We start from the raw sequence: 26,725 nt of genomic DNA on the forward strand, positions 1-26,725 counted from the left end.
TGGGAAAGGTACAGCGGATGTTGGCTTCCGACGCGGCCAAGGTGAGGTCCATCAAGTCCCTCCTCGGAATGTCGTCTTCTTGCATCTACCTCATTCCCATGTGCAGGCTCCGGATGCGCCCGTTGCAGGAGTTCCTGGACGCGCGCTGGATCCAAACGACGGGCGGCTTTGAGGAGAGGATCACACTCGACGAGAGTTTCTGCCGCGCGGTCCGGTGGTGGGGCACCCGCGTGCATCTGACAGCGGGCATGGACTTCCAGACCCCAGACCACCAGGAGACAGTGACCACGGATGCCTCCCTGGAAGGGTGGGGAGCGCACACCGAAAATCTGCATGCGAGAGGCCTTTGGCTCCCGACGGAGAAGTCCCTCCATATCAACGTCCTGGAGCTCCGTGCAGTGTTCTGGGCCCTCAGGTCCTTCCTTCCGTCCCTCAAGGGCAAGGTGGTGAGGATCTTCACCAACAACACCACCACCATGTTTTACATCAGGAAACAGGGCGGAACCAGGTCCCCAGCACTGTCCAAGGAGGCGCAGGACCTGTGGCATTGGGCCGTCGCCCAAAGGATGTTTCTGGTGCCGTTTCATCTGGCAGGGATAAAAAACACCATCGCCGACTCACTCAGCAGGGAGCTGCGCTCGTGCCACGAGTGGGAACTACGGCAGGATCTAGTGGATCGCCTCTTCCGACGGTGGGGCACACCCCAGATCGACCTGTTCACGACGGCGACGAACTCCAAGTGCCGGAGGTTCGACAGCAGGTTTCCCCAGGCGAGGAGCATGGGCGATGCTTTCTCGTTCCCCTGGGAGGGCCTGTTCCTCTACGCGTTCCCTCCTTTGCCACTGCTAATCCGGCTCGTCAACCAGCTCAAGAGGTCACGGTGCAGGATGATCCTCGTCGCACCTGCGTGGCCGAGGCAGATATGGTTCCCGGACCTTCTGGACTTGTCAACGTCCCCGCCAATCAAGCTGCCGGTGGACGCGGATCTACTCTCTAGGGAAGGAGGCGGCATCCTCCATCACGACCCGAAGTCGCTGAACTTGCAGGCCTGGCTCCTGCAGCGCTAGAGTTTGGAGGATACGACATACCGGCCGACTGCAGAGAGGTTCTTGCAAAGGCCAGGGCGTCCTCGACTCTTAAATGCTACGGACACAAATGGAAGAGGTTCTCTGTCTGGTGCCACGCACAGAAGATTAACCCTCTGCGGATTACGGCTCCCCAGGTACTGCCGTACCTGCTGACGCTGGCCAAAGCTGGACTGGCACACGCGTCCATCAAGATTCATCTTGCTGCGATCTCCCGATACACCAGAACCACGGGGCGGAGGTCCTTGTGGTCTCATCGTCTGGTGAAAGAGTTCATGAAGGGACTGTTCAGATCGTTCCCGCCGGTGAAGGCTCCGGCCCCGGCGTGGGAGCTCAACGTGGTGCTGGCCAAGCTCATGGGACCTCCGTTCGAGCCTCTGCACTCGGCCCCGTTGAAGTTTCTGTCGTGGAAAACAGCGTTTCTTGTGGCCATCACCTCCGCACGACGGGTGGGAGAGATCCAGGCCCTTTCCTGCAAGGCCCCGTACTTGACTTTTCACGACACGAGGGTAGTGCTCAGGACGCACCCCTCCTTCATGCCCAAGGTACCGTCGGACTTCCATCTCAACGAACCCTTGGTGTTGCCTGTGTTCTTCCTGTCGCCTTCGTCGCCGGCTGAGAGGACTTTGCACTCGCTGGATGTGGCTAGAGCGCTGAAGTTCTACGTGGACCGCACAAAGTTTTTTCGGAAGACGTCACAACTCTTTGTGAACTTTGGACCTGTCAATCAGGGGAAGGCTCTCTCGAAGGCTTCCATTTCCAGATGGCTCTCCGGCTGTATCATGCACTGTCATCGGTTGGCAAATCGACCGCTGCTTGGCCGTCCGAGAGCCCATTCCACCAGAGCGATCGCAGCTACCACGGCGTTCCTTTCTGGTGTGCCCCTGCTGGACATATGTAGGGCTGCTACGTGGAGGTCGACGCACACCTTCACGAAATTCTACTGCGTCGATCGGGATTCCAGGGAGGAGTCCAGGGTCGGCCAAGCAGTGCTGCGCAACCTGTTCGCCTGAGGTGAGCCTGGTGAGGAGGTAAGATGCTTAATGTTGAGTTTGATGTGATGCTTAATGTTGAGCCTTTGCCACCTCCCGTGGTTGTGCATGTGTGTACTGCTATGTATTCTTTATTCATGAGCATGTGAATCCATGCCAGACCCCATGCTGGAGAAGGAACAAGTTACTTACCTGTAACTGTTGTTCTCCAGCATGGGTCTGGCATGGATTCACATGCAAACCCTCCCGCCTACCCCTCTGCGGCTCTTCACTTGGTCATACTGCCACTTCACGTGCTTCCAAATCTGAAGATGGCTGCCAGAGGCGGTGCTTAGGTAGAGGGCAGTCACTGGCTGTGGTCAGTATGACGCAGAGACCAGTGATTGGTTACTACTACGAAAGACAGATCAGAAACGAAACTGATACTGGTTTTTTCTTTACCGAGGATTCCCAGCCTGACGACGGGGAATATTCATGAGCATGTGAATCCATGCCAGACCCATGCTGGAGAACAACAGTTACAGGTAAGTAACTTGTTCCACCTTATACATTTCCTACACTTAACAGCCCGCTGCCTCAAGGTGCGTATGGAGGGTACCCCTTTTCAATTCTGCCCCAAGTGCAATCGCAAATACCCTTGGGTCTACAGGCACGCCACGTGCAATCTCTGCTTGCCGAGGGACCACCCCGAAGCGAACTGCAGAGCGTGTAGTAGGTTTAAACCTAAGACACTTAATGACCGTTCGAAGCGTTGGGCCCACCACGCCAGGCAGGCGGCCATGGCAGCGGAAGGCGCCTTCAGCGATGGCAGCGAGGCCGTACTTTCGGACGGCGAGGGCATTACGGCGTCGAAAGACAGCCGAGCGCAGGTCCCCGACCTCGGAAGGTTGTCCGGCAGAGCGGCTATGGGGAAGACCCCCGGCGACACAAGCGCTTCACATACTACACACACTAAACACACTAAGTCCAACCGAGACTCGACGACGTCGAGTTCTCGGAAAGAGGCACAGACAGAACGGTCCGATTCGGTGTCCTCTGGGCGCTCTCGATCAAGATCGCCGCATGACTCCAGGCAATCATCCACTCTTGCCAAGAGTGCCTCGCTCCCTAGGCTAACAGAAGTTCGATCGTCGGAAGACGAAGACGACTTCCACCCCCAGGCCACGCTCCAGGAGTCGGAGCCCGCAATTAAAGCCAGCGAGGCCCCACGTTCGAAGGACAGGGACACCTCTCCCGATTCTCGACGCCAGACGTCGAAAAACTCCGGAGCCACTAAAGGACAGGGAAAACATTTTTCTACGCACGGGGAGGGGGGAAAACAGCAGAAGAAACTACCTGTACATTCTTCCACACCTGTGAAACACTCCACCCCCCCTAAACAGACAGACCAGCCCAGGTCTGCTGATAGGTCCACAACCAGTAAAGCTACTCAAGATAAATCCCATAGACTTGCTGAGAGAGTCATTCCCAGTTCCAAAAAATGGTCCAGTGAAGACATAGATAGGGTCATGTCAGGAATGTCTTCTTTGGCTGATTTTTATGATACAAATCCAGAACATTTCCTCTTGTATGATCCACAAGGGGCCACACCCTCAGGCTCTACTGATCCTATCCCCCCGAGTAAGAAGGCCCGGTTTGAAACTCCAATGAGGTCCGAACCTTCGAGGTACAACCTTACGCAAGACCATATTCACGGTATCAAGGAGAGGATTCCTTTTGTGAAGACCAAGAATTTGGGTTGATAGAAGAGCAAACCGGGACGGACTACTACGGGGATGATGAGGACCAGGAGGAAGAAGAGGATGACCCGGAAACATACAGAGTAGATTCCCCGGTAGAGAACAAAGCCCCGGTTACCGACTCCCCGGTCGATAACCAACCCCTCCTAAATGAGGTTCTTGCTCGCGCAGCAGAACATTTCCACATTGGCACCCACGGTGTACAGGAGGAAAGGGACTTCGCAGAAGAGTTAGTGGGAGAAAGGAGGCCTGTTGCCCAGACCATCCCTATCCTTAAATCCATTCAGCGGAGAATAGATCCGTCCCTGGTGAACCCAAACCTCACCAGAGTAGTCAATCCCAGGGTTGAAAAACTTTTCAGGGCAGCTCAGTCTGACCCTCTCTATATTAGAGGACATCTGAAGCCAGACTCCCTAGTTGTCACCAACACTCGTAAGAGGGCTGGGACAGCCTTGTCTTCGTCAGAAGCTCCTCCCGACAAGGAGAGCAAAAAACTATACGGTTTCGGCAGGAAGGTAGCCTCTACGTCCGCCTATCAAGCAAGGATTGCTAACTCCACCACCCTGTTGGCCAGCTACAACTGCCATCAGTGGGAAGAAGTCGCGGCTCTCATAGCCTCTGCTCCTGAACCGTTAAAGGGCCAATTCGCTCGGATTTCCGCAGAGGGTAGAGCAGTGTCTGGTTGCATTTTAAAAGCAACCTTCGACGCCGCTGACAACGCAGGCAGATTGATAGCAGAAGGTACTGTTATCAAGAGACATGTGTGGTTACGGCAGTCTGGTTTTAAGGCAGAAACTCAGGCATCATTGTTAGACAAACCGGTGGAAGCCGATCTGTTGTTTGGTAAGGCGGTCGAAGACGCACTGAAAAATGCCAAAGACGAATACGAGACACTCAAGTCCCTTGGCCAGTTAACCAATAAACCCCCTAACTAGAGAGGGAATAGTAATTTTCGTCGCCCACGCGGCCAAAATTCCCAGAGAGGATCTAACTATTCCCAGGGGCAGGGTACACAGTGGAACAACAGCCAACAGTCTACCCAGGGTTACGGCAGGGGTAATAGGAGAGGTTGTGGTAAAGGCAGAGGCAGCCCCAGCAAGGGAGGCGGCACGCCTCCACCAAAGCAGTGACGCTCAGTTCAGGGTCCCTTCTCACGCAACCCCAGTAGGGGGACGCATTTCCAACTTCACCCAGGCTTGGGAAGGGATCACATCAGACAGATGGGTGCTGTAACAGTATCCACAGGGTACTGTATAGAACTACTGCAGCATCCGCGGAACCATCCTCCACGACAAAGCGTACACTCTTTAGAACATCAGAAGATTCTCCTCGAGGAGATCGCCATTCTGCTAGAAAAGGACGTGATAGAACTCGTCCCGGGACACCACGTAAACAAGGGTATTTATTCAACTTACTTCCTTGTGCCAAAGAAAGATTTGACAATGTGCCCAGTATTGGACTTACGGCCTGCCAACAAGTATGTCAAGCCCCAAAAGTTTCGTATGACTACGCTACAAGAGGTAATCCCCCTCCTAAAAAAGGGGGATTACATGGCAACCTTGGATATGAAAGATGCCTATTTTCATATTTCCATGTTCCCAGCGCACAGAAGGTACTTGCGCTTCAAGGTGGACAGTCAGCACTACCAATTCAAGGTACTGCCCTTCGGGATAGCTTCAGAACCAAGGGTATTCACCAAGGTACTGGCGGTGGCGGCTGCACACCTACGCAGGGAAGCAATCCCGGTGTACCCTTATCTGGACGACTGGCTCATAACGGGGGAAACCCCAGTAATTTGCAGGACAAACATTCAAAGGACTATCGACCTCCTCCACGAATTAGGCTTCTCAATCAACGAGAAAAAGTCAAGCCTGGTGCCAAGCACCTCCAAACAGTTCCTAGGAGCAATCCTAGCTAATCAAGAAGGATTGACATTTCCTTCAGAGGAAAGAATTCGGAATATACTACTGCAAATTCTGCAATATCAGTCCGGTCACCAAATAACGGTACGCAAAGCAATGCGTTTACTGGGCATGATGGCGTCATGCATTTACCTGGTCCCCCACGCGCGCCTGCGCATGCGTCCCAAGCAGGAATGGTTGGCGAAACAGTGGTCTCAGGCAAGTGGTCAGTGGGACGATCTAGTGGTCGTTTCGCCAACACTGGTACAAAGCCTTCACTGGTGGACAAGAGAGAATCTCGCAAAGGGGAAACCCTTTTACGATCCTGAAGTACAGGCAGTAGTCACTACAGATGCATGTCTGACGGGTGGGGAGCTCACCATCTCCACCACTCAGCTCAGGGTCTCTGGTCTTACTCAGTGGCCAAGAACCACATCAACCTGCTAGAGCTTCTGGCAGTATTCAGAGCGCTTCAGGCGTTCGAGCCCCACCTCCTAACCTGTCAGTGCAAATCCGGCGGACAGCACTACAGCCATGTTCTACCTGAACAAGCAAGGAGGGACTCGCTCGCCAAATCTGTCCAAGCTTGCCCAGAGAATCTGGATATGGGCACTCAGACGGAACATCTTCCTGTCATCACAACATGTTCTAGGGGAGCTCAATTCCCTAGCGGATGCTCTGAGCAGAGACTTCCTCCCAGAGGGACACGAATGGGTTCTTCACAGAGAGGTCGTAGAAGATCTCTTCTCTCAGTGGGGTTTCCCCACTATAGACTTATTCGCCACAAGCGAAAACAGACAATGCCCAGGATTTGCATCCAGGTTCCCCCAACCAGACTCCCAGGGGAACGCCCTGTGGATGAACGGGTCAGGGATGTTTGCGTATGCTTTTCCACCAACTCCTCATCAGGAAAGTGGTGAACAAGATGAACAGGGAGTCGATGACGCTCGTCCTAGTTGCTCCCATGTGGACAAGACAACCGTGGTTCCCACACCTACGCAGGATGGCGATGTGCGAGCCCATCAAACTTCCAGCCTGGTACAACCTACTGTCCCAGCACCAAGGTCAAACAGTGCACCAGCAACCCAACTCGATCAACCTGGCAGCATGGCTCCTGAGGTCATAGAGTTTGGACACCTCAATTTACCACAGAGGTGTATGGACATCCTAAAGGAATCTAGGAAACCAAACACAAGGCACTGTTACTTTGACAAGTGGAAGAGGTTCGTTATCTGGTGCCAGAGTAGACAAATCAACCCAGTTGATTGCACTCCTTCCACTATTGTTACATACATGCTCCACCTGCTAGATGCAGGATTGGTTTTTAACTCACTGAAAGTACACCTGGCAGCCCTCTCGGCTTACACCACTTCCCATAGCAAGGTTTCGTGGTGGAAAGTACCAGTAGTTAAAGCCTTCATGGAAGGAGTAAAGAGACTTCACCCTCCTATTTCAAACCCACCACCAGGGTGGGACCTTAATGTGGTGTTAGCCAAGCTCATGGGCCCCCCTTTAGAACCCATGCATAAAAGCAGTCTCAAACACCTGACTTATAAAACGGCCTTCTTAGTAGCTATTACTTCTATAAGAAGGGTCAGTGAAATTCAGGCTCTGTCAGTGCAGGATCCCTTCTTTACCATCCATAAAGACAAACTGGTTTTACGCACACACCCTAGGTTCTCACCTAAATTTATATCAAAATTCCATGTAAACCAGTCCATCGAGCTTCCGGCTTTCTTCCAGAACCCGCAAAGCTCGGCTGAGGTGAAACTACACACCCTAGATGTGCGTAGGGCGGTCCTCTACTATGTAAATAAAACAAGACCGCTAAGGAAAACAGATCAACTGTTTGTCTCCGTAGCTACAGGCAGAGAGGGGGATCGCGTCTCTAAAGGTGCCATCTCGAAGTGGATTATTAACTGTATCCAGCTGTGTTACTCACTCTCTGAAAAGACTCTGCCTTTTACGCCAGGGGCCCACTCTACTAGAGGCATTGGGGCCACTCTGGCTTTCATTGCAAATGTACCCCTTGACACCATTTGCAAAGCAGCTACTTGGAGCTCTATTCACACTTTTACTCAGCACTACTGCATTCACACTGCAAGGAAAATATCCTCAAGGGAGAACCTTTTTGGCAACTATGGCCGGAGATAACAGTATTGACTGATGCCTCACTCGCTGTGTGGGGAGCCCACACCAACGATCTGACAATCAGCGGTCGTTGGTCTCCATCGGAGTCCAAACTACACATCAACATTTTGGAGCTGACGGCAATAAGACTAGTGCTGAAGGCTTTTCTGCCTTCTGTACAGGGAAAAAATGTCCTGATAATGACGGACAACACAGTGGCTATGTACTACCTCAACAAAAGAGGAGGCTTAGGATCACTTCCACTGTGCAGAGAGGCAATGCAGCTCTGGTTCCGTTCAATGCAAGATGGAATCTCTCTATCGGCAGTTCACCTAGCCGGAGAGCTGAACAAGGCGGCGGACGCTCTGAGCAGGCAGAGCACAGTCTCCCACGAGTGGGAACTAGCTCAGGAAGTCCTTCAAGAGATCTTTGCCCTTTGGGGAACCCCACAAATGGAGCTGTTCGCGACGGTGCCAACCGCAAGTGCGAACTGTACTGCTCAAGGGAATTTTCCCCAAGAGGAGCTCTAGGGGACGCGTTTGTGGTAGACTGGGTATTTACGCTCCTATATGCGTTTCCTCCAGTCCCCGTGATTCCTCATGTAATCAGGAGGTTGAGAAAGTTCATGAAAATCATGATCCTAATTTCCCCGAATTGGGCCAGGAGGACGTGGTACCCGGACATTCTGCCTCTGCCCTCCAATACGTCTTCCACAAAGAGAGGATCTTCTCTCGCAAGAGGAAGATCGAGTTCTCCATCCAGAGGTCAAGACACTCAGCCTTCACACATGGTTTCTGAGAGGCTGAGATATAAGTATTGGGACCTCCCGGATGACTTAATGGAGATCTTGCTTTCGGCCAGGCGGCCAGCACCAAAATCCTTTTATCGGTGTTGTTGGAACAAGTTCAGTAACTGGTGCAGGGATAAGAATGTGCATCCATTTTTATATAATACTCCTACAGTACTTTCTTTCCTCTTACACTTGGCCAATTTGGGGCTCCAAGTTGGCACTATAAAAGGATATTTAGCAGCGCGATCTATCTTTAAGCGCTCCTCGGAAGAAGTGTCCTATTTTACAATGCCCTTAGTCATTCAATTCTTGAAAGGCCTGACAAATGTGTACCCTCTGACACCTTTTCAGGTGCCCATCTGGGATTTGAATTTAGTCTTAAAATTTCTTGTGTGCCTGTTAGGCAGAATCCTCTGCAGTACCCTTAGGGAACACTACAGGTGATTAAATCTACAAGTGGCAGTACAATTTCACCTTTGGTACAAGCCTGTACTACACAGTTATAGTGGTAGCAGTAGCGGAGCAGACAAATGTATCTCAAGAGCAAATGAGCAGTAATGGGAATTACACAAAGGACTACAATTACTGTGACTCAAGCAAACACTGACTCAAGGTTTCTGGATAAAAAATATAAGTACCTTTATATCTAAACCATCTGTTCACAAAACACTTCACTTCTATTAAACAAAACTACACTATTAAATATACTACACACAACCAATTCCCTTGTTTTAGGACAATTCAAGGTAAGTACCTTAAGATTTGACAGACCGGTGTTGTGAAACAAAAAACGTTACCCGGGGTTAAGAAACGCTCACTTTTTAACAGTAATGACAGTTCGGTCTTACGAATGAAAAGCGTACCCGCGGGAAGAAATGTAACCGTAGTCAAACACTCTTAGCACTTTGAATAAAAACCAAGGCAAAGGGGATAAAAATCATAGGCAATACTTTTGTCAAGGCACTAGAATCATAGGACATGTTCTAAAATACAGATAAAGTCAATTTGCCTGCACCAGTGTCAAATGGAGCAGGGCTCTGTTGTCGAGGATCACACAATCAGAACAGTCCAAGATTAACGATGCCAGGAGTACTTGGATATTGTCAAAGGGAGGCAAAAGTTATAAGAGGGAAGGAAGAAAGGACAAGCATTTGGTAAGAAAAAGGGGGTCACCCCGATTTCTCAAGGTCAGACGTAGAGAACGACCAAAGGTGCACAGTGCCTTATTCGTATGAAGAAAGCTGGTGCCACGGCAGTTGTTCCAGGTAGTTCCTGCAGACTCGCGGTTCCTGGAGCTTCAGTCGTGGTTACAAGAAGGACGACGTCTGGAGCGAGCTGCACTACCCAGGGATGAGGCCAGCAGCAGCAAAAGCAACAGTGAATAAAAGGTGCGCTCCTTTAAAACAGAAGAGGGCTCTTCTGATGGCTATCCGGACCACTACAGCTTCGTGCAGAGATTTTGAACCACGAGAAGATTTTCTGGCTGTAGAAAGATGAGCTGGTTGATCCCACCAGGCTCAAGGGAAGAAGACTCAGGACTGGATCTTCTCTTTCGTTGAAGGGTAGATAGCTCAGGACTGCAGGAGGCTTCATGTAGTTCCAGTGGCGACTCTGACTTCCAGCCCAAGAGCCTTTTATGCGACAATCCCCCATTCACACAGCCTGGCTGTCAATCACACAGCAGGGGGGTTGTCCAGCCCAGGCAACCCCTCCAGCCAATGGACACAAAGTGCGACTTGGGTCTCCAAGGAGAGCCTGTGCAGGGGGTGACTAAACCCCTCCCTCACATTGAGCCCACCTAGACACCCAGGCGCCTTGAGGAGGGCTTCTAGGTAGAAGCCTGCCAAAAGACAGTGAACAAAGAAGGCGAACCTGGTTTGCCGCACAAAGTAAAACACAAGAAGGATATTAACACAAGAAATGTCGACTAAACCCGACCGGAGCCAAAAGAAAGAGTATTTGGTCAAGGGGCTTTATGGTTGAGGCTAATATAATAGCCTAAAACAGTACCACAGTAGAAAAGATAGGGTAGATACCACTGCCACCAGCCAAGTCTTAGTGTTAAGGAAGTGAAACAAAGCTCCAAGAGGCGCTGACAAAAAGGAGTAGGAATTAACCCCTTCCAATACTCCATGTAAGATGGGGTGTATTGGGTCTTCAGTTTAAATGACTACTTAAAGTAAATGACAACTTTACCTGTTTCTGGGGGACAGTAGTCGGCCCCAGAAAAACGGAGTCAGTGGGAAGTCTTAGAGGCAACCCTGTGTCAATGCACTGAAGGTGCTGTGTAACACACAAAAAGTGGGGCTCATGGAGTGGTGTAGCCCCAGTGCCCAAGATCACACAAACAGTAGAAATACACATGGCAAAACACATGTAAGAGTGGGAAAAGGGCTCACACTCTTACCAGGTGGAAAAAATAAACTCCAGAAATCCAGCAAAGCTGCTGAGGGACTCACTAGGTGAAGGAAATTAGCCATAAATGAAAATTCTCCCTAACAGTGCCCCTTTCGAACATTTACATTCTTGCCCATTAAGACTTCTCACTCTAAAAACTGTTTTGTTACTGGCTATAACATCAGCCTGCAGGGTTAGTGAGTTGCTGGCACTTTCTTGTAAGCTTCCTCACACCGTTTTCCATAGGGAAAAAGTTATTCTAAAAGTAATTTCTTGCCTAAGATAGTCTCTGCTTTCCATCTGTCACAGAAAATCACCTTACCTTCTTTTTACCCTCCTCCACACACTAAGGTGGAGGAAAGATTGCACAGACTGAACCCAAAAAGGGCTCTCACTTTCTACATTTCCAGACTAGCAAATCTATGAAAATGTGACCAACTATTTGTTGGGTATACTGGACACAAATTGGGCCTTGTAGTGTCTAATCAAACTCTATCCAGATGGATAATTCTCGCAATCTCGGAGTACTATAAATTTGGTTGGAAAAGAGCCTCCAGATGGGTTAAGGGCTCATTCAACCAGGGGCATGGCCACTTCCACGGAGGGGTGTCTCGGTGCAGGATATTTGTGCTCCGGCCGCCTGGTCATCAATGCACACTTTTGTGAATCATTACTGCTTGGACTCTACATCATATAAAGGAGGACTCTTTGCAAAAGTTGTCCTTCCTTCAGTACATGATTGAATTTTCTGGTACTCCCTACTCCAAATTCTTACTGCTTTGGGAGCCAATCTATGATGAGGAATACGTAGGAGGACACACTCCATTCGAAGAACAAGTTACTTACCAACTAACAGTCTTTCGATTGGATGTTCCTCCCACGTATTCCTCATCGACCCTCCCAACCTACCCCTCCGTACAGTTTACTCCAGTTGCGCTCGAACCTCCTTAAGAGCCTGAGGACTTAAAAGCCGGATGAACTGATGCGACCGTGAACACAGTAAAAACAGAACAGAGGTAACCCCTTAGGCATACACAGATTAGTTACCTGCCCTCTCTGTCTCTTTTTCCTTAGTTGCCAGTGTCCTCTCGACCAAGAGCGCTCTCTCTCTCTCTCTCTCTTTCTCTCTATTTCTCTTTTTCTCTCTTTCTCTTTCTCTTTTTCTCTTTCTCTTTTTCACTCTCTTTCTCTTTTTCTCTCTCTCTCTCTTTCTCTTTTTCTCTTTTTCTCTCTCTCTCTCTCTCTCTCTCTCTCCCCCTCCCTCTCTCTCTCTTGGGGACAAGAACTCCCGTTCTGTGGTCTTTGAAACTCCCAGGATTCACCAAAATTATACATTGGTTCTTCTTTCCGTTTTATTGGGAAATGCTGCTTTGCCGCTCCCCCCGCCCTACCCCTCCCACGTGGACCTGTAGTCCTTTGTCTCTCCTCCCTGAGCGTTCCTTGTTACTCGCTTGATCATCTTCGTTCCAGTATGGTTGACTTCCAACCACTTCATTTCTTGCACACTATTCGTCCCAGTACGTTTGTGTTTCTGTTGGTTATTTTGTGTGCTGTTAAAATAACAAACAGTGACTTGTTTGGGGTGTTTTTTATGAAGCTCTGATGGCATTCTTCGCTCCTCGGAAAGGGCTTTAGGGAGTTCCTTGACCACAGAACGGGAGTCCTTGTCGCAAGAGGGGAGTCTCTCCCAGTGAGGTCCTACTTACCACTACCCCCTAAGAGGAATGTTAAGTAGCAGGTTCACCTCCCTAGCCTCACATGGAAGGGCCCCCCTTCACAGATATCAACGCCATAATATGTATGGTAAGATGCATTAAAATAATTCATGGAATCCATTCATATATGGTCCAAAATAGATTTGTCAATTGGTGAATTTAAACTCCTGAGAGAACCTCACCCTTAAGGAATACAAACACTCCTAACATATTGAAGATTAAATCGGACCCATTACCTTCTGTCAGACCCTTCCTTGCGTATGCCGCCTGCATTTTTCTTGCCTGCATTTTTCTTGCATACCGTGGAATATCTCTGATTGCCACCTTCTACCTCTCCCTGCGTTGTTCGCCCGCTTTGCTTTTCATTCTGCCTAAAAGGTAAGGCTCGCAAAGAGCAACTCTGGACTCCTGAAATGATTGTGAGCACAGATAGTAGATTGCTACAGATCATGGAAACTGCGTTTTACTGCCATGTAACACTTGTAAAGTGTTTTTTGTCAGTTGTGAGATTACCATAGTTTCTGCTGCAAAAGTGCACTTTTGCAGCACCGCTAAGCAATTTCTAACACTTATCGGTGTAATCCTACTCCCTGGTCCACACTAGTGATCTAATTTGTGAAATGCAACCAGATCTGAGTAAAACCAGGATGTGCTGGAGAACAAATGGAACCAGATGAGAGTGATGGCCTTCTGATGTTAATTGTCCACAACATTAATTTGTTTTTATAACATATTATTGATCAAATGGTAGGTGTTTACAGTAATGGAGTGTTTGTATCGTGCAAAATTAAGATAATACAGGCACTAGTGTACTTGAAAGAGGAGGGTGTGCTTCTTGACACTGTTTTTTTGTAATATGAAATAAGAGTGCTAAATTAATGTCTTGATTAATATGGCGGAAGCTGTTCCAGCTTAAATATAGGCATATATAACTGCTGTATTCTAGGGGGTCACTGTTGCGTGGCTCGTGTGATGGCCGTAGCCTGAGAGTGCTCTGGTAGAGGCTCAACTATATGGCTCGATATCCTGCGGTCCAGCTGTGAAATTCGGAGGGGAACTGCACCGTGCGGTGTCGGAACTACTGTGGCACAGGGGAACTCGGATTATAGCCTCCGCGAGTGTGTGGATCCTGGATTATCTGGCCGTTTCCCTCGGGCCTGCTGCGACATGATTGGACTTGGCAAGCCACCCCTCCCCAACCAACGGCTGAAATAATACTCCAGGGCTTCGGCTTGAGCCCGATCGAATCCGGTGGCTCCCCTTCATTGCAGTGCGGCCCTCCGCCATCTGCCGGTGTGGTGTGGTGGACCCCGCCTACCCCCCTTGTCTCCTGGATCGCCTGCTGCTGGGGGGCAGCCTCCCCCTGGATTACCTACTGCTGGGGGCGGCACCGGCTGGGACTAGCGCCGCGGGCGCTGCTGTATGTCCCCCCACGGCTCCTTGAATCTGTCCACGTTGCTAGGGGAGCCTCGCTATTGCCTGCCCGCGAGTACTTGGTGGGCTCCAAGACTTGTGCGGGGGGCTGGACTGAACTCCCGCTTCCTTCTTTGCCCTTCCGCCCCGCAGGACCTACATTCTCACATTGCGGTGAGTCGGGCGGCCGGGGAGGGAGTGACTTGTGGGGGCTGCCGCCCTTTCTTGGGGGTGGGTGCGGCGGGAGCCGGGGCTCACCCTAGCTGTCCTGCTTACTTGTGCAGCCTCCTGGACCCTGCCCCCTCCTCTTTCCTAATGCAGTGGGGCTCTCCGGCTACTGGAGGTGCGGTGGCCCTGAACTGGGGGAGCCTTGCCTAAAAAGTCCTGCTCCAGCGTTGTTCTTGGTCCACATCTCGCAGTGCTCCCCTATCTCTGCAGTGCTGGGCTCGTGGTGGGGCTCTCTGGGGGCGGATGCTGGACACTATAACTGCTCCTTGCTGACATAACGCCCTGGGGGGGTGCGAGAGGTCTGGATGCTTCTCCTGGGCCAGGAGGCCCCATGGATTGGGACTGGTGGGAGGCTACCCAGCGGGGTCACACCGCCCACCTTCAGCAAGCTCTCTGAATCAATAAACTTTACCCTGGGCCGCCCCTCTGTGGCCCTTTTAGTGCTGCCTGGTCTGCAGGGGTCACCCACCCCGCCCTGCCAATCTTTTTTACTGAGTTGTCTTTCAGCTGTGATATTAGGGGCCCCCCACCCATTCTTACCTCCCAGCTACCCTCCTGGGTATACTGTGATAAACCCCTCTGCTCTTGGATTGTCCCACATGCACCTCAAGCCTATAACCTGCACCCAGAATGGGCAACCAGAAGAAACAGGCGAAGATGGATCGGTATGCCAGGTCGGACTCTTCGCAACAAGGCCCATCCCAATTTGATATTATGGCTCTCAACCAGACCCTGGTAGCGCGGAAAGGCAGCAAGGACAAACTAGGTGCCAAAATCGACGCGCTAACATGCAAAGTAGACGTGTCAGCAGTACAAATTGAAAAATTGTGCGGCAGGATGTCGGAGGCGGAGCCCCGGATCGGGGAGGGAGAGGACAAGATTGCGGTACTTCAGCGAGAGTTAGTCTCTGCAACAGACGGTGAAAAGAGTGGTTGCCAAGAACGACGACCTGGAGGGAAGGTCTAGAAGAAACATAAGGATCACGGGGGTCGCTGAGTCCACCCCCATTGACAATATGGAACTATTTGTGGAAAAACTGCTTATAGAGGTTCTTGACGACCCTCCCGTTATGAACATGTTCATGGTGGAGCGGGCCCACCGTTCCCTGGCTGCTAGACCCCCCTAAACCCCCCCCCCCCCCCGGGGACACCGGAGAGAGCCATTATCGCTCGCATATTCAACTATCGGGATCGGGATGTCCTGCTCCGCACCGGTAGGGAAAATAAATCTCTCTGGTGGGGCTCTGCTACAATTAGATTCTTCCCTGACTTTAGTCAACAAGTGCAGGACCAGAGGAAGCCCTTTCAATCGGTGAAAAACATCCTGAGAAAGAAAGACATTCGCTACTCTGATGTTCCCCGCTAAACTCAGTCGTTTACCAGGGGAAAACATTATTCTTCACGACTCCGGAATCTGCGGAACGATTTGCTTCTGAAATCCCGGACCCAGGGGGCCTCCCTTAGTCATCCATCCTAGCCTGACTTGGTTTGGATGGACCTATCACGCAGCTGTGACCTGCTCGCGAGGCTTCGACGCAAACTCCGGGGCCCCGCTTTGCAGTTTCTGGAACCATTTACTAAGCATGTTAATTCCAATGTAGTAGCTTAATGTGGTAAATGAGCCTCTTGCCATTGGGAGGCACAGCGGCCGCCGGCACCCCCCATGCCCTGCAGCACCTAAGCAAGTTAAAGTTTAATGGTTGGTGTTAAGTGGGTGGGGGGGGGATTTGCTGGCTGGCTGGTAGGTTGGAGTTTCTGGCGTGGGTGTGGAGGTGAGGGGGGTATTCATAGTTCTCCACCTGTTGGTGTTTCATGTATTGCTGTACCCAGTTTAAGGGGATGGCCTGGGTCTTTCCTTCTGGCGCTATAACGCTTTCTGCGCATTATGATTTGGTAAAGTGTCCCTGTAGTCCTACACCAGATGATATATCTGTGGCATCAGAGTATCCAATTACTGCCAATCCAGTCATAACGGGACTATTCCCCAGGGGCTTCATGCTCCCGTCAATGTTGACGTCATTCTGCTTACATGGAACATTTGGGGCTTCACTAATGCAAAAAAGACACGCCTCATCTCCAACTATGTGCGAAACCACCATGTTAATGTCCTATGCATACAGGAGACTCATCTAGGGAAGGATCACAAACTCCCTGCTCTGTCAGGTTGGGGTATCCACAGGTACGGGTCTTCCTACTTGACACACTCCCTGGGGATGGCAATCTATATACACTGCTCTCTGGAATTTAAACTACACAGAGGGGTGTCGGATAGTGAAGGCCGGTTCATCCTGGTGGCTGGCGAGATCGCTGCCTGGTCCGTTTTATTCATAAACGTTTACGGCCCTAATTATGACTCTCCCAATTTTTTTCCAAGCGTCCTCGGAACATCTACGAACATTCCCGGGGTATGAGGTGGTTTGGGTGGGAGATTTTAACTTGGGCCTCTCCTCAACGTTAGATATATCTACACCGGCCCAAAGGCCACTCTCCCGTGCAGCTTTAAAATGGCACTCCATTGCATCAGATTACTCCCTGTTTGATATTTGGCGCTGGCATCACCCAAACGCTCGGGAATTCACCTTTCATTCTAGTTTACATGGGAGTTCCTCTAGAATTGATTATATCCACCTGTCTCTAGACCTGTCGCGTGTGGCGGATGGGGTGGTGATTCTCCCCCGTACCTTGTCCGATCACTCCCCGGTGCTAGTGAAGTTCAAGGGCCCACCATTCCCTCCCAAGCAACTCCGATGGAGGTTTTGGGCTCGAGCCCTGGAGGACGTGGCTTTTCGGGAGTATTTGCACCAGGCCATTGCAGATCCGTCCCTAGCCCAGGTGTTGTATGGGAAACTTTTAAGGTGTTTTTGCGGGGCTGGTGCATGTCACAGGAGCGGGGGTCCTGAAAAGTATTCGTAGGGCATTTGCTCTTAAAGAGAAGGACATTAAAAATATGGAGCTCCTTCAGGAAAGGATGAACTCCCCCTCGCTTCAAGCCGACTTGTCAGCGAAAAGACGAGAAATCTGTTCTCTAATCGACTGGGAGGATAGATTCTTGGGCGATCCAGTGCTGGCGGCGAGATATGGGGAGGGAGATTGTCAGAGCAGAACCCTTGCTTGGGCCATTAGACAGGAGAAGCGCCTGGAACCCATACTAGAAGTGGAACCCCCTGTGTGGGAGGCTACCAGGGACACATTGGAGATAAATGGGGTATTTCGCCAATACTACGAGAAGTTATATACTGCCCATAGCATGGTGGGGCATGACGATATCACCCAATACCTCGATAGGATCGCCCTGGGATGGCTTGATTCCGAGATTGGGGGGCTCCTTAACAATCCCCCCCATAGAAGATGAACTTCGCAAGGTGATAAAGTCGCTCCCAAATGGTAAGGCCCCTGGAACAGACAGGATTACGGCTGAACTATACAAGGCTTTCCCTGATCTGCTTATCCCCCATTTATGGAATATGTTTGAAGAGGCGCCTTCCTCTGGTGTACTTCTGGAATCCTCTCGGACCTCCTTGGTCACAGGACTGCTCAAGCCTAACAAAGACCCTAAAATATTTTCTTCTTATCGTCCCTTTTCACTGATAAAAATACTGACAATAACATTTTTGTGACGTTGCTCGCGGACCGGCTCCTTCCCCACATGCCTGCTCTGATCCTCCCAGATCAGGCGGCATTTATTCCAGGACGATCTACTCAGAATAATCTGCGCAGATTATTCACTTTGATACATGTGAACCCGGACGTTCCTATTGCTGTGGTGGCTTTGGATGCAGAGAAGGTGTTTGATTCTGTTGAATGGCCTTTTCTGTTCGAAGTCCTCCGATGCACGGGCGTGGGTACCACGTTTCTTCACTGGATCCGGCTCCTCTACTCAGCCCTGCGTGCTCTGGTGTACACAAATGGAATCCAATATGCTCCTATTTATCCAACTCGAGGCACTAGGCAGGGGTGCCCTTTTCCCCCCTCTTATTTGTCTTGGCCATTGAGCCGGTGGCTTGCGCCCTGAGAGAGTTTCACTCCCACCACGGAGTGACAATCCGCTCACATGTATCTATTGTCTCCCTCTATGCGAACGATATGTTGTTATATATAAAACACCCTCGGACCAACTTACAGCCTGTGATGGAGGAGATATCCACATTTGCTGCCTTATCCGGCTTACAAATAAACTGGTCTACATCTGAGGTGCTTCCGCTCACAACAGGGGTCGCCCTGCAAGATGTGGGGGAGGCCTTTGCTTGGTGCCACAGGGAATCCGCTATCTGGGTATAAGAGTGTCCACTTCCCCTACAAACCTATACGAGGAGAACTATATCACTGCCCTGCAACACTTGGAACACAGAGTAGACACATGAACACGGCTCCCTATTTTCCAAGTGGCCAGCATCTCTCTATCTAAAATGGTTATTCTACCGAAACTACTATACATCTTCAATAACGTCCCGATATGGCCCCCTGTATCATTTTGGAATCGCATAAAATCACTGATGTCTAGGCTGATCTGGGCAGGGAAACGACCCTGCATCTCTTTGTGCACAATGTGCTGCCTGTTCGCTCAGAGAGGTCTGGAGGTCCCAGATCTTTTCCTTTATTATCTTGTAGCTCAGATCCAATATTCAACCTGGTGGTGGTTCCCATATGAATAATTTTCCTCCTTCACACCTCGAGAGGTTGATCGCTCAGACTGACGACCTAAGAGGCTTCTTATGGGCCGCTCGGGAGCGGCGTGTGAGGGTAGAGGTCCAACCTCTGGAGATTACGATGAATGCTTGGGATCAACTAGCAAAATGGGCTGGGTTGGGACCGTGGTACTCTCCAATGATGGCCATGTATAGGGTCCGCGGGAATCCTCTTACATATGAACACATCTTTATTCAACACTTCCAGAATCTGCAAATCCACACTTTGGAGGATGTGGCACCGCATGGGAAATGTATAACTTGGGAGGAGCTTAAGGCCAGGGGCGACTAGTCTCTGGTCACTCAGCTACTGTACTTCCGCTTCCATGAGGTATTGAAATCAAGATGGCCCGACTTCCCAAATGCTCCTGAGGTTTCCCCAATATTGGAGTACGTCATAGCCCCGATATCCATTAGAAAGGTGGTTTCATCCCTGTTTGGCATGGCTTGGTTACTGGTGTCCCCCTCCTCATTTCAATACAAGGTCAAATGGGAAGACAGTGTGGCACGTTCATTGTCAGAGTCTCAATGGGGTTTCATACTTTCTCAGACCAAATCGATCTCCATCAATAATAGATTTCGCTTGATCCATGTTAAATTCCTACATCAACTGTATTATTCTCCTCTTTCTCTGCACAAACTGTTCCCACTCAGGTCCCCGAACTGCAAGAGAGTTCAACAGGCCTCAGCCGATTCTCTACCATGTAGCCTGGCTCTGTCCTCATGTTCAAACCTTTTGGGTGGCCATTGCAGAAGTTATGGAGAAGTTGGTGGAGGACCTGATTCCATTTACTCCCGAAACCTGGCTGTTGGCATTGGTGGAATTGCAATCATGTAGTGATAAACGCTTGGGTGGCATGGCCTCTTTGGTCGCTAGATCATTAGTGGCGCGCATATGGGGGGCAGCTGCAGCACCTACATTACACCATTGGATGAATTCTATGTCGATATGTGAACGGAGGGAGACGCAGTACAATCAGACGCTTCCCCTCAACAGCAGACCCAGGGAATATTGGCTGGCCTTCAGGAGTTACAGGTCTAACGAACTGAACTGTGAGAGCGTCTCATTGTGACAAGATAACCTGGAGGATACTCCTACAGTACATCTAGGGTCTACGGCCCCTAAGACTGAATAGGGACCTCGTCTTGGTGTGGGTTTGCTTTGGGGTTTTATCCTTTATAGTATTAGGGCACCTTAGGTCTTGGTACTCTTGTTATGGTACTGGTACGCTGATGCGTTATTGTGGTATGAATGCATGACCTGGAAGGGGTTGGTGGGGGGGGTGGTTGTCCTATGATGGGGCATTGTTAAATTGTACGAATTGTACTGTAAAAGGTAACAAAAACAGTTTTAAAAAAATAACTGCTGTATTCTATGACCAAAGGACTAATGATGGCCTCTTTTTTTAGATTGCTTCCGCTTGTTTAGACTATAGGATCAAGGCCAGGCACATCTTCTGAACTTGTGGCTGCCATAGTATTGTGACACCTAGCACATTAATTTTAATGGTTTCAAAAGTTATTCGCCACCAACTCCTTTTCGGATTGTGGCAGTGATCTGTGTTGAAAAGATGCTTGTTGTCATTAGTATTGTGCATGTTCAACAGGGTCGGAATAATGACCTACTATTTTACTACATGACTGGTGGCAATACATTTTTGTCTAAAATAACTGTTGTTTCAAATATGCAAGGATCATGATCTGGGTGACACATGGGAGAGCCACGGATCAGCACGAGGGTAAACATTCAGGTCATCAGTGCATGGAACAGCATCTAGGGTGGACTTCATTTTAATGTCCGGGGATAACTCGGGTTGGGCATAGGGACGTAAGATTCTGGCACACACCTTGTCGGATCATGCCCCTGTAGTGGTGGATCTCTAAATCCCTGGGAAGTGACATGGTGGCAGGAGCTGACACTTTAAGAATGAGAGTCTGAGTGATGCGTTCTTCATGGAAGAGATCCAGGAGGGGATACGTCTCTATTTTCGGGAAAAAGAGGGTTTGGTAGCATCGCAGTCCACCCTTTGGGAAGCCATTAAATGCATGATTAGCGGGTTGTGCATTGCCAGGGAGGCGGGTGTCCTTAAAGCCATAAGGGCAGAGCTGGAGGCTCATGAGACCAGGTTGCGGGAATTAAAACAGGGAGCAGGGTTCTCCACTGACACTGAAGCACAGGCAAGGTTCCGCGAGACACTAGGGCTATTCAGGGTTACTGTTGAGCGTGAAGTTCAATTTCTCAGTTGGAATGCAGTGGTTCAAAGGTATGGGGAGGGTCAACGAACCAGCACCTTACTGACTTGGCTGCTTAGAGCCATTTCGCCCCAGTTACATATAGCAGCAGATGAACATCAGGCAAGTTAACTCCTGCAGACGGATGAAGGGTTAATGGGGGCATTTGTTTACTTTTCTCAATCCCTGTACTCTTCTAGGCTTGCAGTGGATCAAGCAATGATCGTTGAATACTTGGACCAAGTGGGTTTGTACTGGGTGGCGCAGTACAAACCCACTTGGGAGGAGGAGAGGGAGTGGCTGGGTAGGCAGTTATCGGAACAAGAGGTGCTTGCAGCTAATAAGGCCCTTCCTGCTGGAAGGCAGCCCGGCCAGACGGTGTCTCAGCCAACTTTTCTAAAGCTTATGTGGGACTTTTGGTTCCCCATCTATTGCGAATGTATCAGAAGGCTATTAAAGACATAGCGCTGCCTGAGTCACTTAGAGAGGCAGTGGTTACCTTACTCTTGAAGTCGGAGGGGGGAAACGCAGATGGTTGCTCCTCTTACTGTTCAATCGCCTTAATAAACATGGACAATAAAATCCTAGTTAGGGTGTTGGCTAATGGACTTTCCCCGATTATGTCCAGATGCGTGCTGTCTGACCAGGCAGGGTTTATTCTCATAAATTCAAAGTTGTATGGGCCACGCAGAATTTTTGGGCTCCTTTCGATTCTCGACCAACGCGTGTCTGTGGTTGCGGCTGTTCTCGACGCCAAGAAGGCGTTTTATTCAATTGAGGGAATCACTGTTCACTGTTTTGAGGCGCATGGGACTAGGGGAGGAATCGATCAAGTTAGTTTCTTTACTAGATGAGCGCCCTGTGGTACGCCTCCGGGTGAATGGCAGGCTCTCTGACCCCATTATGATGGATATGGGCACGCGGTAGCTCTGTCCGCTGTGCTCCCTGCTGTTTGCACTAGCAGTTGAGCCCTTGGCGGAAATTGTCAGCTCAAACATATCGACAAGGGGGTGCAACTATTCACGCACAAATTGGTCATCTCACTTTTTGCTGATGATTTAATCCTCTATCTAACAAACCTGAGGTTAATCTTGCAATGAGGGAGATTCTGGCTTTTGGCCGCTACTCTGGGCTGCAGATCAACCCTTCAAAGTCTGTGCGGTTTCCCTGGAGGAGCATTGCGACAAAGGTTCCAGGATAAATTTGGATTCCAATGGCAGTCTAAATCCACTCGGTACCTGGGGGTGTTGGTGGCCAGGGCACTTGATGTGGGCTATCAGAAGAGCTATGGGGAAAAACTGGGGCCAAACGGAAGCTCTCCTGCGGAGATGGGTGAATATGCTGCTGTCCCTCTTGGGGCGCATATCGCAAGTAAAAATGGTGATACCCAAGTTTCTCTATGTATTCCTTAATGGGCCTATCCCCGTCCCAGATACATTCTTTAAATCGTTGAATTCTGTTATATCGAACTTTATTTGGCAAGGGAAGCAAGCTCAAGTGCGATGGGAGAAGCTGATGGCCTCCCTTGAAAGGGGAGGACTTTTCCTTCCCCATTTCAAGGCCTACTGGACGGCAGCACCGGCGTCCTTTATGCTGTACTGGTACGATTCCACCCCCGGACAGAGCACATGTACAAATAGAGGGGGAGTTGGTCGCCCCTTCACTTCTCAGGGTAGTTATTCTTACCTCGCCACAATCAATATTCAGACCGCAGAACATGGTCAAGCTCACCTGTAGCGCATGGAGGAAAATCAATGGAGTGGCTCGTAGCGGGTTACTCTATTCCCCACTACTTCCGGGTAAACATATTCCAGGGATTCCACTTATGGGGGGAAGGGTTATGTTCAGAGCTTGGACAGGCTGAGCATCACTTGCTGGCAGGATTATTTACCCGAAGGGCAGTTTCTCACGCTAGAGGACTTCAAGGGGGAAGTGTTGGCACTAGATGTTTTTGTATACTTTAGGCTGCAGGTTGGATTGAAAGACAGGATTCAGCAATTTCCTCGGGAGCTGGTTTTACATGGGTTATTCAAGTCGGAGTCAATATCCAGGATTGTCTTCACGTGGTACGCCACTATAATCGACGAGGTCTTGGGTTGGGCAAGGGACTCTAGAGCTAAAAGGGAGGAGGCCTTGCGTTCCCCTATGACGGATGAAACCTGGAGCCGCTGCTGCCTGCAAATGCGTATGGTGGCCATTGACAGTAATTTTAATTTAATTAAATGTAAGTTTCTGCACCGGTTTTACTTGACCCCGAAGGACATACATAAATTCTTCCCTGAGGCTTCAGAATTGTGCCGCAGGTGTGGTGCTGCTTCAGCGTCTTTCCTCCACCTGGCCTGGGACTGTCCCCGAGTCTAAGTATTTTGGAAACACGGGTTTGATTTCATTGAGGGTGTGGTGGAGGAGTGGGTGGAGTGTACTCCTGTGGTAGCACTTCTGGGATGTATGCTGAGTTTCCCTATACGTTTCAAGAGGTTAACGGGCCACCTGCTGAGGGGGAGGGACCATGGTGTGGGGTGGGGGCCACTCTCCGACATTGGATCAGTGGAGGGTAGACATTTTATACTGTTACGAAACTGAAATGTACTATGGACATTATGTGCATCCAACCTCGAGGCTGAGGGACATTTGGGGACTGTATGTTAGTTATTTACTTGCGCTCAGCAGTGGGGCTGCTGATGTGCCGGATCGCCACTCTCCCAGCTGAGCCTGAATTTTGTTTACATTTAGTATTTATATCCGATTTCTCCACCAAGGGGTGATGTATGCAGGAGAGGCAGGGGGGTCGGGCGGTGATGTCGTCTGGATGTGAACTTGTTTGTTTTGTTCATGCTTTAAACTCAATAAAAAACAGTAAAAAAATATAAATGACTTGTTTCTATTAATAAAAACACACATTAACAATGATATTGTTGAAGTTTGTACAAAAGGTTATTCAGGCTTTTACCATTTGCCAGCAATTTCAATATTGTGGAAATGTACCAAGATTGCTCTGTTATGGTTATTGTCATCTAATGTGATGCTGCCATCAAATGTGTATGTACCCCACTATTGCCAGGGATATCCATCAAATTCCCAGGTACTCCCACCATTAGACAGGTATTCTTAAGCTAAGATTGAAAATGAAAAAATGTCTTCACAGTTGCAGAGGACATCCATAGGTTATTTGTAATGGTGCACACTGCCCCTGCCTAGGGGATAGTGCAATCAGCAGGAGTTTGTGCTGTGTAGGTTTTTTGCAATGTGCTACTTTGCATGCTGGACACAAACACTGAAAGTTGGGATGCAGTACGTCATCTATCTTATACATACTCTACCCTGGACTTGACAGCAGTTGGCAATTGGAGACTGTGCTATGAGATAGCCACAACTAAAGGACTACTGCCCAAACTGTCATAGCTAAAAGATATTAGTAGGTACTCGCACATTAGTATTTCACAACGTCAAACACATGTGACATGTGTTTGTTCTTGTTTTTGTTGATCAGATGAATCCTAGGCAATGGAGCCATATCTCTGAAAGTGCCAAAGACCTGGTGCGTCGCATGCTTATGCTGGACCCCGCGGAAAGGATAACTGTGTACGAGGCATTGAATCATCCATGGCTTAAGGTAAATACAACACTGACTATTAAATGATGTGTACAAATATTTATATGTATGTTTTTTTTTTTCCAAATATATTTTTATTGGTTTTATACATGCATTGCATTGGATGTTTGCAGGTACATAAATAGCGCTGGGCGCTGCGCGCCGCGCGCTTGAGTTCAGTTGTGCAAGTGTTAAATCAACAAGGACAATGTCCTTCATAACAGAACAACAGTCATAACAACAACAGGTCAGGGGAGGGATTCTGGGGTGAGGACAGCGATTAGTTTAGCCCTGGTGGGCCGAAATGGGGTAAATGTGGGTGACAAGGGGACTTTGTGTGAGCTTTTATGCCCTTGATCGATTTCAGCTCGCAGTGCGTGGGATTGTTTAGGCCTTAGAGCCTCATTCCTGGGTTCGTTGACAGGCCAGACCCTGGACCTCTTTGTACCTCCGCACAGCCTTGGCCCCTTTGTGTTTAGTCGGTTTTGTTCATCCAACGCAGGGAAGGGGGTTGTCGTGCTAGGCCTGGAAATTGTTGGGTAAAGTCTAGAAAGGGAGCCCACGTTTGGAAGAATTTATCTCTGTTTCCGAGTCGTAGGGCAGTAATTTTCTCCGCTGCAATTATGTCCCAACATTTTGTCCACCACATTTGCACTGCCGGGCCCTCTGGGTTTTTCCACAGCCTGGCTATGGAGATTTTTGCCGCCGTGAGCAGATGGGAGCATAGTTCTGCTCTATGCCCGGAGAGGGGGAATTGGTCTGCCCCGCTTGATCCAAGTAGGACAATGCCTGGGTCCCAAGGGATGGTGAGGCCTGTGATTTTGTTGATGTGGTCCAGCACTGTTTTCCAGAACTCCGTGGCCCTGGGACATGTCCAGAGTAGATGAAAGAGTGTGCCTTTGTCTGGGCACCCTCTCCAGCAGGACGGGGGGATTGCGGGATTGCATTTATTGAGTATCTCTGGGGTCCGATACCATCTGAAGCATACCTTAAATGCACCTTCCTTGTTGGTAACGCATTTCGAACTCCTGTTCGCTCTAGCCCAGATGTGGTTCCACTCCTCCACCTCGATAGGTCTCCCTATGTCGTTTTCCCACTTTAGCATGTATGGCTCTTTGCGTGCTGGGTCGGTTCTGTCCAAGAGCTTATAGAGGGTGGAGATTCTGCCCTTTGGCGGGGGACCGGTGAGGGTGAGTTCCAGGGCGGTAAGGGCTCTGCTTCCATGGCGTTTCACCTCCCTGTTCGATAGCCAGTGGCGGAGCTGCGTGTATCTAAATCTCTCGCTCTCTGGCACATCAAATTTTTCCTTGCAGGCCTCGAAGTCCAGGGGGTTTCCCTCCTCATAAAAATCTTGCAGTCTTTCCAGCCCTCCATTCTTCCATCTCCCAAAGTTCTTGGGGTTACAGCCCGGGGTGAAATCTGGGTTTCCCCAGACTGGGGTGAGGGGGCCCGTCGTGCTGCGTAGATTCCAGAGTCGCGCTGCTGTCTTCCAGCTTCTTACAGTATTTACCGTCGCCGTTAGAGGACCCATGTCCCCGATTGCACTGGGTTCCTTTAGGTGTGGCAGCGAAGTTATTGGACTTGAGCTCCAGGCCTCCTCCAGCTCCAGCCAGCGGGGCTTGGAGGTGGTGGGGAGCCAGGCGAACGCCGACGAGAGCTGAGCAGCCAGCACATATCTTGCCACATCGGGCGCTCCCAGGCCTCCAGTCTCACGGCCCCGGAGCATGATCCTTCGCGAAATGCGTGGCTGTTTCCCCTCCCAGATATAGCTCATGACATATTTTTGTAGCTTCTGGATCTCCTGTTTCGGGATCAAGGTGGGTATGG

General features: G+C 49.9%; 1 protein-coding gene across 10 annotated transcripts in view; it reads left to right on the forward strand.

The window, feature by feature from the left end:
* The window catches only part of CASK (calcium/calmodulin dependent serine protein kinase), a 2,777,982-nt gene that overhangs the window by 1,311,368 nt on the left and 1,439,889 nt on the right, over nt 1-26,725 (forward strand). For all 10 annotated transcript variants that reach the window (XM_069636511.1, XM_069636508.1, XM_069636509.1 and 7 more), the window contains exon 8: nt 24,797-24,919. In XM_069636511.1, the coding sequence (XP_069492612.1) occupies nt 24,797-24,919 (123 nt within the window). The remainder of the gene's footprint in view (nt 1-24,796; nt 24,920-26,725) is intronic.

Source organism: Ambystoma mexicanum, chromosome 7p (assembly GCF_040938575.1).
Source record: "Ambystoma mexicanum isolate Mex_15411 chromosome 7p, UKY_AmexF1_1, whole genome shotgun sequence".
NCBI lineage: Eukaryota > Metazoa > Chordata > Amphibia > Caudata > Ambystomatidae > Ambystoma > Ambystoma mexicanum.